Here is a 12449-nt window from a genome sequence, read left to right as displayed (position 1 = left end):
TGTCGGAACCTGTAGTCTCGGTTGTTCAAGAGTCTGAGGTGAGAGGTGTGCCACTGTCAATTAATTTTTAATTGTCAACCAGCTAGTGATGAATAAATTCACACCCTCTTTCCTCGGTCCTGGGACTTGCCCTGTTGGACCGAGTGTTCCTGTGGCAGGAGCTGTATGAGATCTGCGCTCGGTGCTGTAGTAGACAGGAAGGGAAGGCAGGTCTGGAGAGAGGTGTGCGGTCAGTGAGTCCCCTTCCTCCCTGGATCCTAATCCTGATTTCTGAGTGATCAAGGAAGATGGATTCTAGAGGTCAAATACAGAGGGCACCTTTATTGGTTTTCTTTAACTTGTATTGCGAAAAATTAGAAATATACTCTAAGTGGAGAGAATGTCATAATCTGCATATAGTTATCACCTGGTTTCATGTTAGTTTTCTTAGAATACCTGCTAGGGAAAGGTTTGCCCTGTTGTGGTAGCGATAACCATGGAGCTGAGGCCCTCTCAGGTGAGGATTCCCTCTTCACCCTGCAGAGAAAACCAGACAGTCTGCCTTTCCTCGGCAGCAGCTCCTAGAGAGCTGAATTGATGTGTTTCAGGTTTGACACATTAAGGGCTTGGGAGAGAGCTCATTTGGGCACGCATGAGGATCCAAGCTTGGTCCCCCAGACGCACATATACAATCCGGGTGTGGTGGTACACACGTGTAATCTCAGTGCTGGGGAGCAGGAGACAGGCGGGTGGCTGTGACTCAGTGGCCAGCTGGCCTAACCTACTCCATCAGCTTCAGCCCAGTGAGAGCCCTTTGTCTTTAGGGAAGCGGACAGCACTTAGTCAGCATTCTGTTGCTAAGAGACACCATGATCACAGCAACTCTTATGAAGGAAAGTATTTAATTGGGGCTGGCTCACAGTTCAGAGGTTTGTCATCCTGGTGGGAAGCACGGCAGCGTGCAGGCAGACGTGGTCTGGAGAAGGAAGGAGCTGAGAGTTCTACATCTGTGTCAGAGGCAACAGGAAGAGAGAGGTGCTGGGCCTGGCTTGAGTATTTGAAACCTCAAAGCCCACTCCAGTGATATAATTCCTCCAACAAGGTCACAACTACTCCCAACAAGTCCACACCTCCTAATAGTGCCACTCCCTAGTGACCAAGTATTCAAATATGTGAGCCTGTGGGGCCATTCCTATTCAGACCACCGCAGTGCCTCAAGAATAGTGCCTGGATTTTCCTCTGGCCTCCACAGCCACAGCGGCACACACTAAGTCTTTTCAGATACTAGGAGTTCCAGTACAATCTTTTCTTCACTTTGGAAAGCTTGTGTGTACGTGTGTGTCTGTGATATGTGGTGTATGCATATGAGTGTGGGGTGGGTGCAAATGCAGAGACAGAGCAAGGCATTTGGTGTCCTTATCACGTTCCCCTTCCTGTTGTGTTAAATCTCACATTTATATATGCGTGTAAGTTTCATAGTACAGACGTGTGATGATGTCCAGGACGAAAAGTTGCTTTCACACTGCACACAGCCAGTGCATTGGAGGTTTGTAGAGTCGTTCTCTCTGCCGTGTTCTTCAGCTTCACCTCCCGCTCAGGCTTCTTTCCATGTTAAGTGTCTGCCGCTCTAGAGTGTTTCTTTCAGTAGCTGCTTCATAGCATTGATAGTGAGGTGATGTTATCTGTTCTGTTCGACATATGCATGTATGTGTATATATATATTTTATTTGTTTGTTTTGTGTGTGCATACACACGAGTGCATATATGTGTGTCGGCACAAGTATTGTGGCCAGAGGACAGCTTGTGGAACTCACATTTCCACACTTGTCATCAGGCGCCGTTACCAGCTGAGTCATCTCTCTGGTACTTGTGCTGTTATATTTTAATTAACCCCTTCCTTTAAAATGATTAAAAAATTACGGTATATATTTAATCGAGCATCTAACGTGGGCAGAGTACATTTGTGATAATAAAAACCACAAAGGACTTGATACAGCACTGCTGATGGTCTGCTGGCTCTATCGCGCAGCTTCTGTGTTTTGTTGATAACCGTCTTCTCCTGAGTCCATTCAGGAATAGCAGGTCAGGAAATTATTAGTGCTGCTGCTGCTGCTGCTGATTCTAACTGCCTCACTGAAACAAATGCGCTGTTAGAAAACTCACTCTTTCTGTAGCATGCAGCTCATTGATTTTTGCATATTAACAGTTCTAGAAGCAACACTGTCTAACTAAAGGTTACTAACTATTTATTTTGTGAGTGTGGGTGTGCACACATGCCACGGCACAACTTGCGGAAATTCATCCTTTCTCTCTATCTTGTGGGTCCTGAGGAATTGACAGCTCATCAGGCCCGACTCTAAGTGCCTTTACCTGATGGGCCACCATTATCTAACTTTAAAAACCTTCATTTTCCAAGGAAGGAACTCCCTAGTCATGAGCAGCCATGAGTGCCTGGCAGTGGCGCCCGTCAGCCAGCCACAGTTCATCCCTGAGCGTTTTTCTGTCACTGTCCCAAATATTTCACGAGCACCATATAGCAGGTGTCCTTTTGTGCTTAGTTCACGTCACTGGCAGGTACTGTTCTCAGGCTGTTTTATTCATGTTGTGATATGAATTCAGCTTATAGCATTTCATTATTCCCGAATACTCACCGTGGAGACGTGCCATGTTTTGTTACTCACTGTACTCGTGGGCTGACTGCTGACTCCTGTGAACAGCCGTGTTTCGAGCACTTGTGTGTTGTCTTGCAGACAGACTTTTCTCTTCTCTTGAGTGTTTCTTTAGGAGTGGAATGGCTAGGAGAAAATTTCCCTGCTGTTTAATGCTGGCAGATTACGAGACTGCGCCTGTCATAGTCCCACCAGCGATCTATATGGGTTCCTGTTTTTCCATGTGCTTGCCCGCGGCTGCCATCATCTCTGAGTTTTATCATCTGGATTTCCCGAGATTGTGCATTCTGCCCTTTTGTCTTGGCTCATCCATGAGGGTTACAGATCTCACGAGAGATACGTAGCCCACCTCTGCCACGGTGACCTGGATCTAAAATCTTTGAGTTTAGCTAAGGCCTAGCTTTTTAGTGCTGATTGCAGTGAAACTAGGTTGCCGATGCCTGCAGTTCAATGGATTAATTTTTTCCATAAAAGAATTTTAGGGTACACAGGCCAAATTGCAAACTTCAGTTTCTAAAGTTCAGGTCTTAGGACATCTTTGGGGGTCTATCTTGTCTTCTACCTTGTTTGAGTTTCATCATCTGAGAACTCCAGATTGCTTGGCCTCAGACTCTGGGAATTTTCCAATCTCTGCCTCCCTCCTGTCTTGCTGTAGGAATGCTGGGATTAACATCATGTAACACTGTACCCAGCTTTACCTGGGCTCTAGGGATCAGAACTCTGGTCCTTGTGCTTGCACAGCAAGCATCTTTCCCATTGAGCATCTCCCCAGCCCTGGACGCTGTTGTTAGGAAACAGTATGAGCATAGTCCTGGGAGGACCTGTCTGTCTCTGAGATTTTTCGTAGTTTAACTTGTGAGAGCCCCAGGAGTGTGTCACCTCGACTCTCCCTTTCTTCTGGTCAGAGTAAGATGCTTCCTGGGACTTCTAGAGAACTTCCTTGACTTTCTATAAGGTGGTGCAGCAGTGCTGTCTGCTTGATGGGGCCTTTACCAGCCAGATTAGTGGGGTCACTGGAATAGAAAACTGGGTTGTATGTACTTTTTAATCTTGTTTTTTGAAGTTACTCTATCTTGCAGATGTTCTGTACTTGTACATTTGCACAGCAGTAGGTCATATGTTTCATGAGTACATATTAGGAGTTCTACTAAGGACATATGATCAGAAGTGTTAGAGGCAGCTGATTTAAACTGTGAACCACATTGAGACATGAGTAGAATGTCGTAGGTCCATCATAAACTCTGAGGAGGCCATAGGTGGAAGCCCAAGGCTGCTGTTGCCGATTCAGTGTAGACCACAGAATCGGATGAACAGGGGAGCGCCAGCCAGAGAGCTCATAGAGCCCTGACAGCCACTGTAGCTCTGTAGTCACGGGACCGAAGGTGGCTTACCTGTCATCATTTGCCGGCAGAACTAGAGTCGGGATGTAGATCTCGTGCCGGTTTCTCACACAAGAGCCCGGCTCGTCATGCCTTGGTCCTATAAAGGAGTGCAGAAGCCGTGGGAGAGATGCTTACATGGTGAAGGACATGGTGCTCAGGCCTGGGCTCTGAGTTCAGTGTTGTAACCCCACAGAGACAGAAGGAGAGAACTGAGTCCACAAAGTTGTCCTTTGTCCTCCCTGTGCCCCTCCCCCATCGTGCATAATGGAGGGAGGGGCCATGGGAGGAGTTGGAGGAAGGACGGGGGAAGTGATGAAATTATACTTTGATGAATGAAATATGGACAGAAGGATATACGTCAGAAAGAATTCATATTTAACTTGACTTCAGATTCAGGAGAGAGATTTTTCCAAGGGGACAACAAGCGAATTCATTCATCTCTTGAGTGGATTAGGCTCTAGACAATGAGTAACTAGGTGCAGATTTCTGTGTTCATGGAGCTTGTGTTCTGTTTGGAGGGAGAATCAATTTGCAAGTCACCTGAATACATTTTGCAGAACTTTGGAGAACTGTGTTTACCACCAAGAGTGCAGAGCACTGTGGGAGTCTAGAAGCCAGCTTTCTGTCTAGGGTGGTGTCTGTGCAGCCTCTCGGGATTGGGTCTGTACATAGGTCTTGTTCTTCACCCCTACTTCACTTCCTGACCCCTGAACCCGCTGCTTTCTTCAGCAGCCAGAGTCATTCCCTGGTCCATTGCCAGAAAGGCTGGAGAATTCTTTTAAGCCTAGTAATAGCTTTCACCTTTAAGAAAATATTGAGATACCTAAAATTTAGCACATGTATAGTACATTTATTCTTACAGATTTGTAGAGCTAGCACCACAATCCTGGTTTAGGACATTCTCTGTCCCCCCCTAAGATCCTTTATGCCTGTTTATGGTTATTCTCCATCTGAACCACAGCCCCAGGAAACCATTTGTCTCCTTTCTGTTTCTGGAAGTTTCTCGTGAGCAGATTCATCCAGCATGCAGTCCTTGGCATTGTGTTTTTTTCACTGAGCCTCATATTTCTAAGTGCCCCGGAGGTGAAGTGTGTCGTGTTTGATGTTTTGAGATGCTGTCTCACTGATAACATAGTCTGCTAGACTACACGGTCAGCAAGACCTGGGGATCCCGCTGTCCCTGCCTCCCCAGCACATGGCACATGGCACCACATCTGACGCTTGTGTGGGTTCTGGGTATGGACATTGGGTCCTCACACTTGATTGCAAGCACTTTACGAACCCAGCCCTCTTCCTGGCCCCGATGAAGGGGCGGCATCCTTATGGGTACCTACTGTGTACCAGGCATAGTGATAAAGCTTGTTAGCCCTTCTGTGTGCTCTGTAGACTGGATGTATAGTTAGGTGGTGCTCTTCACACTTGGAAATGGGGTGGCTGGCAGTGGGTGGTGTACCCTGTCCCTCCCTCATGAGTCTAGGCTTAGGGAGCCTGTGTACTTTTTCAGGACCTGGCGATATCAGGGCACCAAAGAGATTCACATGACTTTGGAGGTCACCTGGTGTTGGCTGGGAGGTGTTGTGACTTGCCCAAACCTGAAAGCACCGGGCCTGTGTAGAATGTGGTGGAGCTGCACTGAAAACAGTCTCGGCAGAGTTTGTAAACATCACGGCCTTGATGACCCATGGGTTTGCCCTGCTTTGCTTCTCTCGCAGTGCCTAATGATGAGAGTCAAGTACGGTCCAGTTCACAGCCTAGGCCTGTGAAGTCTGTGGTTATCTGGCTCAGAAAATCTCCTACCCCAGGATCGTGGGGTTGCTGACATGTGTTACTTGTGCCTGGCGGGTTGCAGGAGCCACTGTCTTTTTATCCCCCTCTAGGTACCACACTGGCCCAAGGGCGTTTATGTAAAACAGCACCGTTCCCACTGCTCATCCTTGCCCCAAATGCTTGAGTCCTTTCCTGACTGTTGGTGAATTCTGTTTGTTATCAACCAATCTGCATGTGAACCAGTGGCTCCTGCCCTTGTTCCTCCTGTTCTGCTTCCCAGTAGCTGCACTGAGTGTCTTGCCGTTTGTATTTCTACATATATTCCCCAGGCTATGAAGTCCTTGCTGAAGGGGAAGCCAGGTGTAGAACTATGGCCCTGTAACCCCAATTCTTTTCTCTTTGGCATATCCGAATTATCAGTGTCACTCTTTTGCTTTGGGAGCAGTTTTCAGTAGCTAAGGGCTTCCTTAGCACGCTCATAGCTGCCAGCAGACCAGCTGGTATGACCGCCCAGTGAGTCATAGAGGGCGTCATTGGGTACTGGATGCCAGAGGGGTGATTCGCATTCTGAGTGGGACTGAGCAGTGTAGTGTAAGGTTTTATTGTGCTGCTCAGAACGGCGCTCAATTTAAATTGTATAAATTCTTTATTTGGGGAATTTATTATGGGATAAGGAGGGTGGAAGACGAGTGTGGCTGACTTTGCTCCCGCGTTAGGGCTGCAGTCTTGGTCTAAGACCACGTGTGAGCACCCACTCACCAACTATCGTGCCTGCAGAAACCATGCCACGAATGCTGACCCTCACCCATCGTTACCTTCTTCGCGTTTATGTCCAGAAGTAGAATTGCTGGATCATATAGTTAAGTTTTATTTAATTTTCTGAAGACAGTTCCCGCACTGACACTCAGTTACACTCCCACCAGCAGCGTACAGTTCTTATTGGCATGGTCCCTCTTCCCTTCCCTCTTCATCCCTCTCTCCCCCTTCCTTTGTAGTAGCCGCCTAGTGAGTCAGCTGTTGCTTTCCCCCCGCTGGGGCTCGGCTGTCTGAGCATCTGTGTGCTCTGTGCGCTCTGCTGTGCACCTGTGTGTGCTTCAGACTCCTCTAACCCATTGCCTCCTTAGGCTGTATTTTGGATCTATCCCGACTTCCCTCCTGTTTCTCTCGCTCTGTGTATAGTGCACTTTAAACAGAGCCATTCATTGACTCTTAATTTGGTCTCTTCATTATTTGGTTCTTTCAAGTAAAAACAAACCAAAACAAACAAACAAACAATAAAAACCCCAGCAACTTTAGAATGCCATTTCCCTCTTCCCAGGCAAATAAAGGTGCTATAAAAAGTTATTCTCAGTGTCTGGGTGCCCTTCCGGACCATTTGGTACAAGGTTATCTGTACATTTTCATCTCCTAACCTGGTGGTCAAATTAGATCTTTAGCTTTTCCTTAGGGAAAATTGTCGCTTCCCCTCTCTGAAATTCTGTTCCCACCCCCTGCCCCGCTTGGGAATTCTATCAGGATACTTATATTTCGTTTCCTTCTCTCTTCCCTGTGCAATTTCTCAGATAGCCTTGGTTTTGATTTTAACACTGGAGCACTGGTGGTGTTTTGACTTTACCTCATGTTTTCCTTGGGACCTCTCCTAGCTCATAGGCTTTGGAGAGATTGGAGGTGAAGTGTATATTCCATTATATTGCGTTTACATTAGCAGCATGACAGCGTTGTTCATGCTGACCTTGGTCACCTGGATGAGGTGGTTTATCAGGTTTGTATACTTTTCTCCTTACTGTGCTCTTTAGTAGGAAAACTTAATGTCGTGGCCCAAAAGTAAGACTAGTATTTTGAACAAAAAAAAATTTTGTTTTAAAGAAAATGCTCGTAAATAAAGCTATTTTAAAAGTGTGGGGGAGGTGTGGTGGAACACGCCCTTATTCCAGTGGCCGGGAGTTTGAGACTGTGAGCATGAGCAACACATTTAGTTCCAGGCCAGTCCGGGGCATTTATAGATTCCGTCTCAACAAGAAGAATGGAAAATACATTTTTCTTTACACTTCCAAGTCTGATTCCTTCCCAGCCTGGTTTAGTATTTGAGCTAAGTGGGTTTGTGTGGAAACTGGACGTGAACTAGGGTCCAGAAACCTGTGAGAACGAAGCACTCTTAATTCATGGCGGTGTCATGGCTACAACAGGCAAAGTTCAGGAGCCGGCCTTGCAGTAACAGCATCACGGCTGCCCTCTAGCCGGTGTCTAGGGAAGCGCAGGGATAGGACTGAGTCTTACAATTGCCTTTAAACTCTCTCGTGTGGAAAAGAGGTTTTTGTGGTTTTCCAAAAATTGCACCAAGGTAAAGCAGAGCTCTAACCGATGCAGGTGTGTTGTCAGGCGTTAGCAGTACTGCCCTCACTATGCGTTCATTGGACAGTAGCGCAACCCCAAGAAAAGGATGGTTGCCTGCAACCACGCGCTCCCCGCAGCCAGGAAATTCCAAACCCGGGTTGGGTTGCGGTGACCACCGCGTGCGGCCTTCCCCAGCCCGCGCGGTGGCCAGTATTTTCTACAAGTGCAGCTTCTGACACCGATTACTCTCTCTGCTTTCCTGAAACTCCCGAGGGGCTTTCAGACGCCTGCTCGGTTTTACCCAGAAGGCCGAGCGCCACACGTCTGAAAATTTGCATACACGCCTCTCTAGGCGGGGCCGGAGGAAAGCGTAGTACTGAAACTGGTTAATTTGCATACGCTACTCTGGGGCGGGCCGGGCCGGGCCAGGGCGGGATGGGCGGTGATGGTGTTTCTGTGGGTTAGGCTGCTTCTTCTATTCAATAGAGCTTCGCCCAGGCGACTTTTTCTTCTAAGCTGTAACCGGTTTTTCCGTGCCAAGCATCCTTTCCTGAGCAGCCAGCTCAGCCTTCCCAGTCATTAGGCGCCCCGGGCTCTGGGACCATGAGGACCTGATGGGCCAGCGCTACCTCGCAGCACCGCTGACGCTGTGCCTGTTTCCCGTTGCAGGTGGTTCTGCTGGGCATGGACATCCTGTCTGCACTGGTGACAAGGCTGCAGGACCGGTTCAAGGCGCAAATTGGCACAGGTAAGCCGCGACCAGCAGGACTCACCCACATCACACCTTCATTGCCTCTGAACTGGCACCTTTCCCTCTAATCCCGAAATATTCCTTCCTGCTCTGACCTCGAATATGAAATATTACCAATTAAGGACTTTATGCAAGATTAGCCATCAGACTTAATGCCAGCCAGTACGTGTCCCCAGCCCCTCCTCTGAGAGGCGGTTTTTTTTTTTTTAATCCTACAAAAAAGGAGCCAGTTGGATTTTCTCACAGATTAAATGTCACTAAATCAAGGTGTTTCGTGGTGGCAGTGTAAACACTAAGCGGTTACGTTTATACGACTGTATCTGTAGAAAAATCTCCCCATTCCTTTTTCTTTTGCTTCTGTTTTGTGTGGGCAGTGGATATAACCACTGAGCCACAGTGTTAACTGGTATTTCTCAGATCTATTTTCATTTAATCGTTTCCGTTTTGTTTTCCAGTGTTGCCAAGTCTAATAGACAGACTGGGAGATGCTAAGGACTCCGTGAGGGAGCAAGACCAAGCCCTGCTGCTAAAGATCATGGATCAAGCTGCTAACCCCCAGGTAGGACAAGAGAAGCACACCTGTGTGCACAGTGTTTGTGCAACTCTCTGGGCTTAATTTCTTTTAAACTGATGGGTTGGAGATTGTCTTAGAGTTTTTGTTACCTTGACAAAACACCACGACCAAAAAGCAAGTCAGGGAAGAAAGGGTTTATTCTGCTTCTGCTTCCGCTGTGCTGTTATTCATCACGGAAGGGTGTCAGGACAGGAACTCAAACAGAACAGGCAGGATCCTGGAAGAGGAGCTGATGCGGGGACCACGGACAGGTGTTGGCTACTGGCTTGCTTCTCATAGCTTGCTCAGCCCACCTTCTTATAGAGCCCAGAACCACCAGCCAGAGCACTGCCCACCATGGGCTGGGCCCTCACGATTGATCACTAATTAAGAAAATGCCCTTCAGCTGGATCTCATGGCTGCATTTTCTCTACTGAGACTCCTTCCTCTCTGATGACTCTGGCCTGTGCCAAGTTCACATGAAGTAGCCAGTACAGTGATGAACATTCTGATGGCCCACAGTCGCACCTCATGAGAGATTTAAATATATAACTAGCAAAATGTATCACTTGAATAAATTAGTGGGTTTGACATGGTTATTGAGTGTTTGATTAATCTTCTGTGCCCTTCAGGTCACTGAAGAGACTGGTTCCCGTTTTCTCTGGAAAGGGGCAGCTGGTGGTATCTGAGGAGCCGGTGGGCCTGGCTGGGGCCCTGGTTTCTATATGACAGTTAGCTGAGCTTGCTAGAGTGGATGGACCCAGCCCTGTCTTCCAGGGTCCTACTGACCATTGTCGGGGGACGCAGCTGGAGCAGCCAGCAGCGGTTTCCCAGGGGAGGTAAAACAAACATTAGGGTGAGCCTCAGTGAGGAGCTGTTCCCGACAGAAGGTGTGCGAGCCTGCTGTCGTTTGGGCTGCACTGTTCTCAGTCATGATGTGGGGTAGTGACACCTCCTTGGGGTGCGGGGAGGATCCGGTAGTGTACATCAGTGCACTTGCTTTTCACACTTTAACTGGAAGTGATTGATAAAATAATTCGCTGTCTACTTCAGTGGGATTGGGAGAGGACCCTGAGAATGGGACCAGTTTGGTTCCTGTTCGACTTCTTCCTTACCACGAAGGGCTGCAGCATCCTGACCCTCTTCCTTACTGCGAAGCATCCTTACCCCCTCTCTTGTTTCTTGTCACTTGCAGTACGTGTGGGACAGGATGCTCGGAGGTTTCAAACACAAGAATTTCCGCACGAGAGAGGGCATCTGCCTCTGCCTTATTGCAACACTCAATGCGTAAGTCTAGGGTGAACCTACTAACTGTGCTTGGCCAAAGCTTCTTTTGTTTGTTTGATTTTTCAAGACAAGGTTTCTGTGTGTAACAGCTCTTACAGTTTTGGCTGTCTTGGATCTTACTCTGTAGACCAGGCTGGCTTCGAACTCACAGAGATCCACTTGCTTCTTCCTCCCACGTGTGCACTGATACTGTCTGGCTCTTTCTTTCTTTCTTTCTTTCTTTCTTTCTTTCTTTCTTTCTTTCTTTCTTTCTTTCTTTCTTTCTTCTTCTTCAAGATAGGGTCTCGTGTATGTCTTGAACTTCTGATCCTCCTGCCTCCACTCTTCAAGAACTAGTATCACTGGCATAGGCCAAGCTGTGTCCTGCTTATTTGGCTCTGGGGATGCTGAGTAACCATTTTAAAGTCTAAATTACATTTCCAGCCCCTTAAAGCTTTAAAAACAAACCAGACCTCCACTCTTTCTTCTGAAGTAATTAGATCTACAGGTAGTTGTGAAGAAACGTACTGGGAAGTAGCTCCTTCCCTCCACCTGCCCAGTGTAGGCTGTCATACAGGACAGCGTAGCCTTCAGCAGGACACATGGGTGCTGCACACAGAGCTTGCCCACATCGCCACAGCTGCACACAGGCCTTGTGTGTATGTTTGAGGCCCCACCCATTGCCATTTTACCACACACGATAGCCTGCGGCAGCCACTGATTTGGACTTTTATCTCAATGACCTTGTCACTTCAAACTGTTAACACGAGTGGAATCCAGTCTCCAGTCTTGTATACTCTGTCAGGGTTGCAGTCTAGATCTCCACATAGTTAAATTCCCCAGAGCTTGCACTGTATGCTACTGATGGAGATGATTCATTTTGTTTCAGTGCTGGGCACAGTCCTTTGGTATAGAATCTATCCTGTGGCCGGGCGGTGGTGGCGCACGCCTTTAATCCCAGCACTCGGGAGGCAGAGGCAGGCGGATCTCTGTGAGTTCGAGACCAGCCTGGTCTACAAGAGCTAGTTCCAGGACAGGCTCCAAAGCCACAGAGAAACCCTGTCTCGAAAAACCAAAAAAAAACTGAAAAAGCATGGGACCAAACCGGTCTCGCTGAACATAATGGACAATGAGGACTACTGAGAACTGAAGAACAATGGCAATGGGTTCTTGATCCTATTGCATGTAATGGCTTTGTGGGAGCCCAGGTAGTTTGGATGCTCACCTTAATAGACCTGGATGGAGGTGGGTGGTCCTTGGACCTCCCACAGGGCAGAGAAACCTGCTTGCTCTTTGGGCTGAGGAGGAAGGAAGACTTGATTGGGGGAGGGGGAGGGAATGGGAGGTGGTGGCGGGGAAGAGGCAGAAATCTTTAATAATTAAATTAATTAATTAATAAAAAAAAGTCTATAAAGAAAGAACACTTTAGATTTGTACTTTTCCAACCTAATCAAAAGCATTCTCTCTTTGTAGCCCTGCAGCCTGCCACATTTGGAGTTGACTTTATTCATTTAGCAGATATTGAGAATGTGGGAAGTGTCAAGTATTAGGCTTGTAGAAATGAACAAGGTTGGCATTGGACAACAGCTCCATTGTCATGGAGCTTACAGTCTGCCAGGAAAAAAGAAAAATTTAATAAGTCATTTGCAAACCATTAATTACTAATGATTGAAAAAAAGGAGTGGATGACAAGCTAAGTTGTACAATGAGACCATCAGAGTCCTGTGGTGGAGAGATCAGCTAGTGGA

General features: G+C 47.5%; 1 protein-coding gene and 1 non-coding gene across 31 annotated transcripts in view; one reads left to right on the top strand and one right to left on the bottom strand.

Moving 5' to 3' along the window:
- Clasp1 (cytoplasmic linker associated protein 1) overlaps positions 1–12449 on the top strand; it is a 218241-nt gene that overhangs the window by 66131 nt on the left and 139661 nt on the right. For all 30 annotated transcript variants that reach the window (XM_057769384.1, XM_057769414.1, XM_057769399.1 and 27 more), the window contains exons 3-5: positions 8801–8879; positions 9338–9441; positions 10631–10722. In XM_057769384.1, coding sequence (XP_057625367.1) covers positions 8801–8879; positions 9338–9441; positions 10631–10722 — 275 coding nt within the window. The remainder of the gene's footprint in view (positions 1–8800; positions 8880–9337; positions 9442–10630; positions 10723–12449) is intronic.
- On the bottom strand, positions 8118–8242 carry LOC130875254 (U4atac minor spliceosomal RNA). The gene has a single exon (XR_009057189.1). It is a non-coding gene; the product is annotated as a U4atac minor spliceosomal RNA (small nuclear RNA).

Source organism: Chionomys nivalis, chromosome 5 (genome assembly GCF_950005125.1).
Source record: "Chionomys nivalis chromosome 5, mChiNiv1.1, whole genome shotgun sequence".
NCBI lineage: Eukaryota > Metazoa > Chordata > Mammalia > Rodentia > Cricetidae > Chionomys > Chionomys nivalis.
This window is presented reverse-complemented; position numbering and strand designations above follow the sequence as displayed.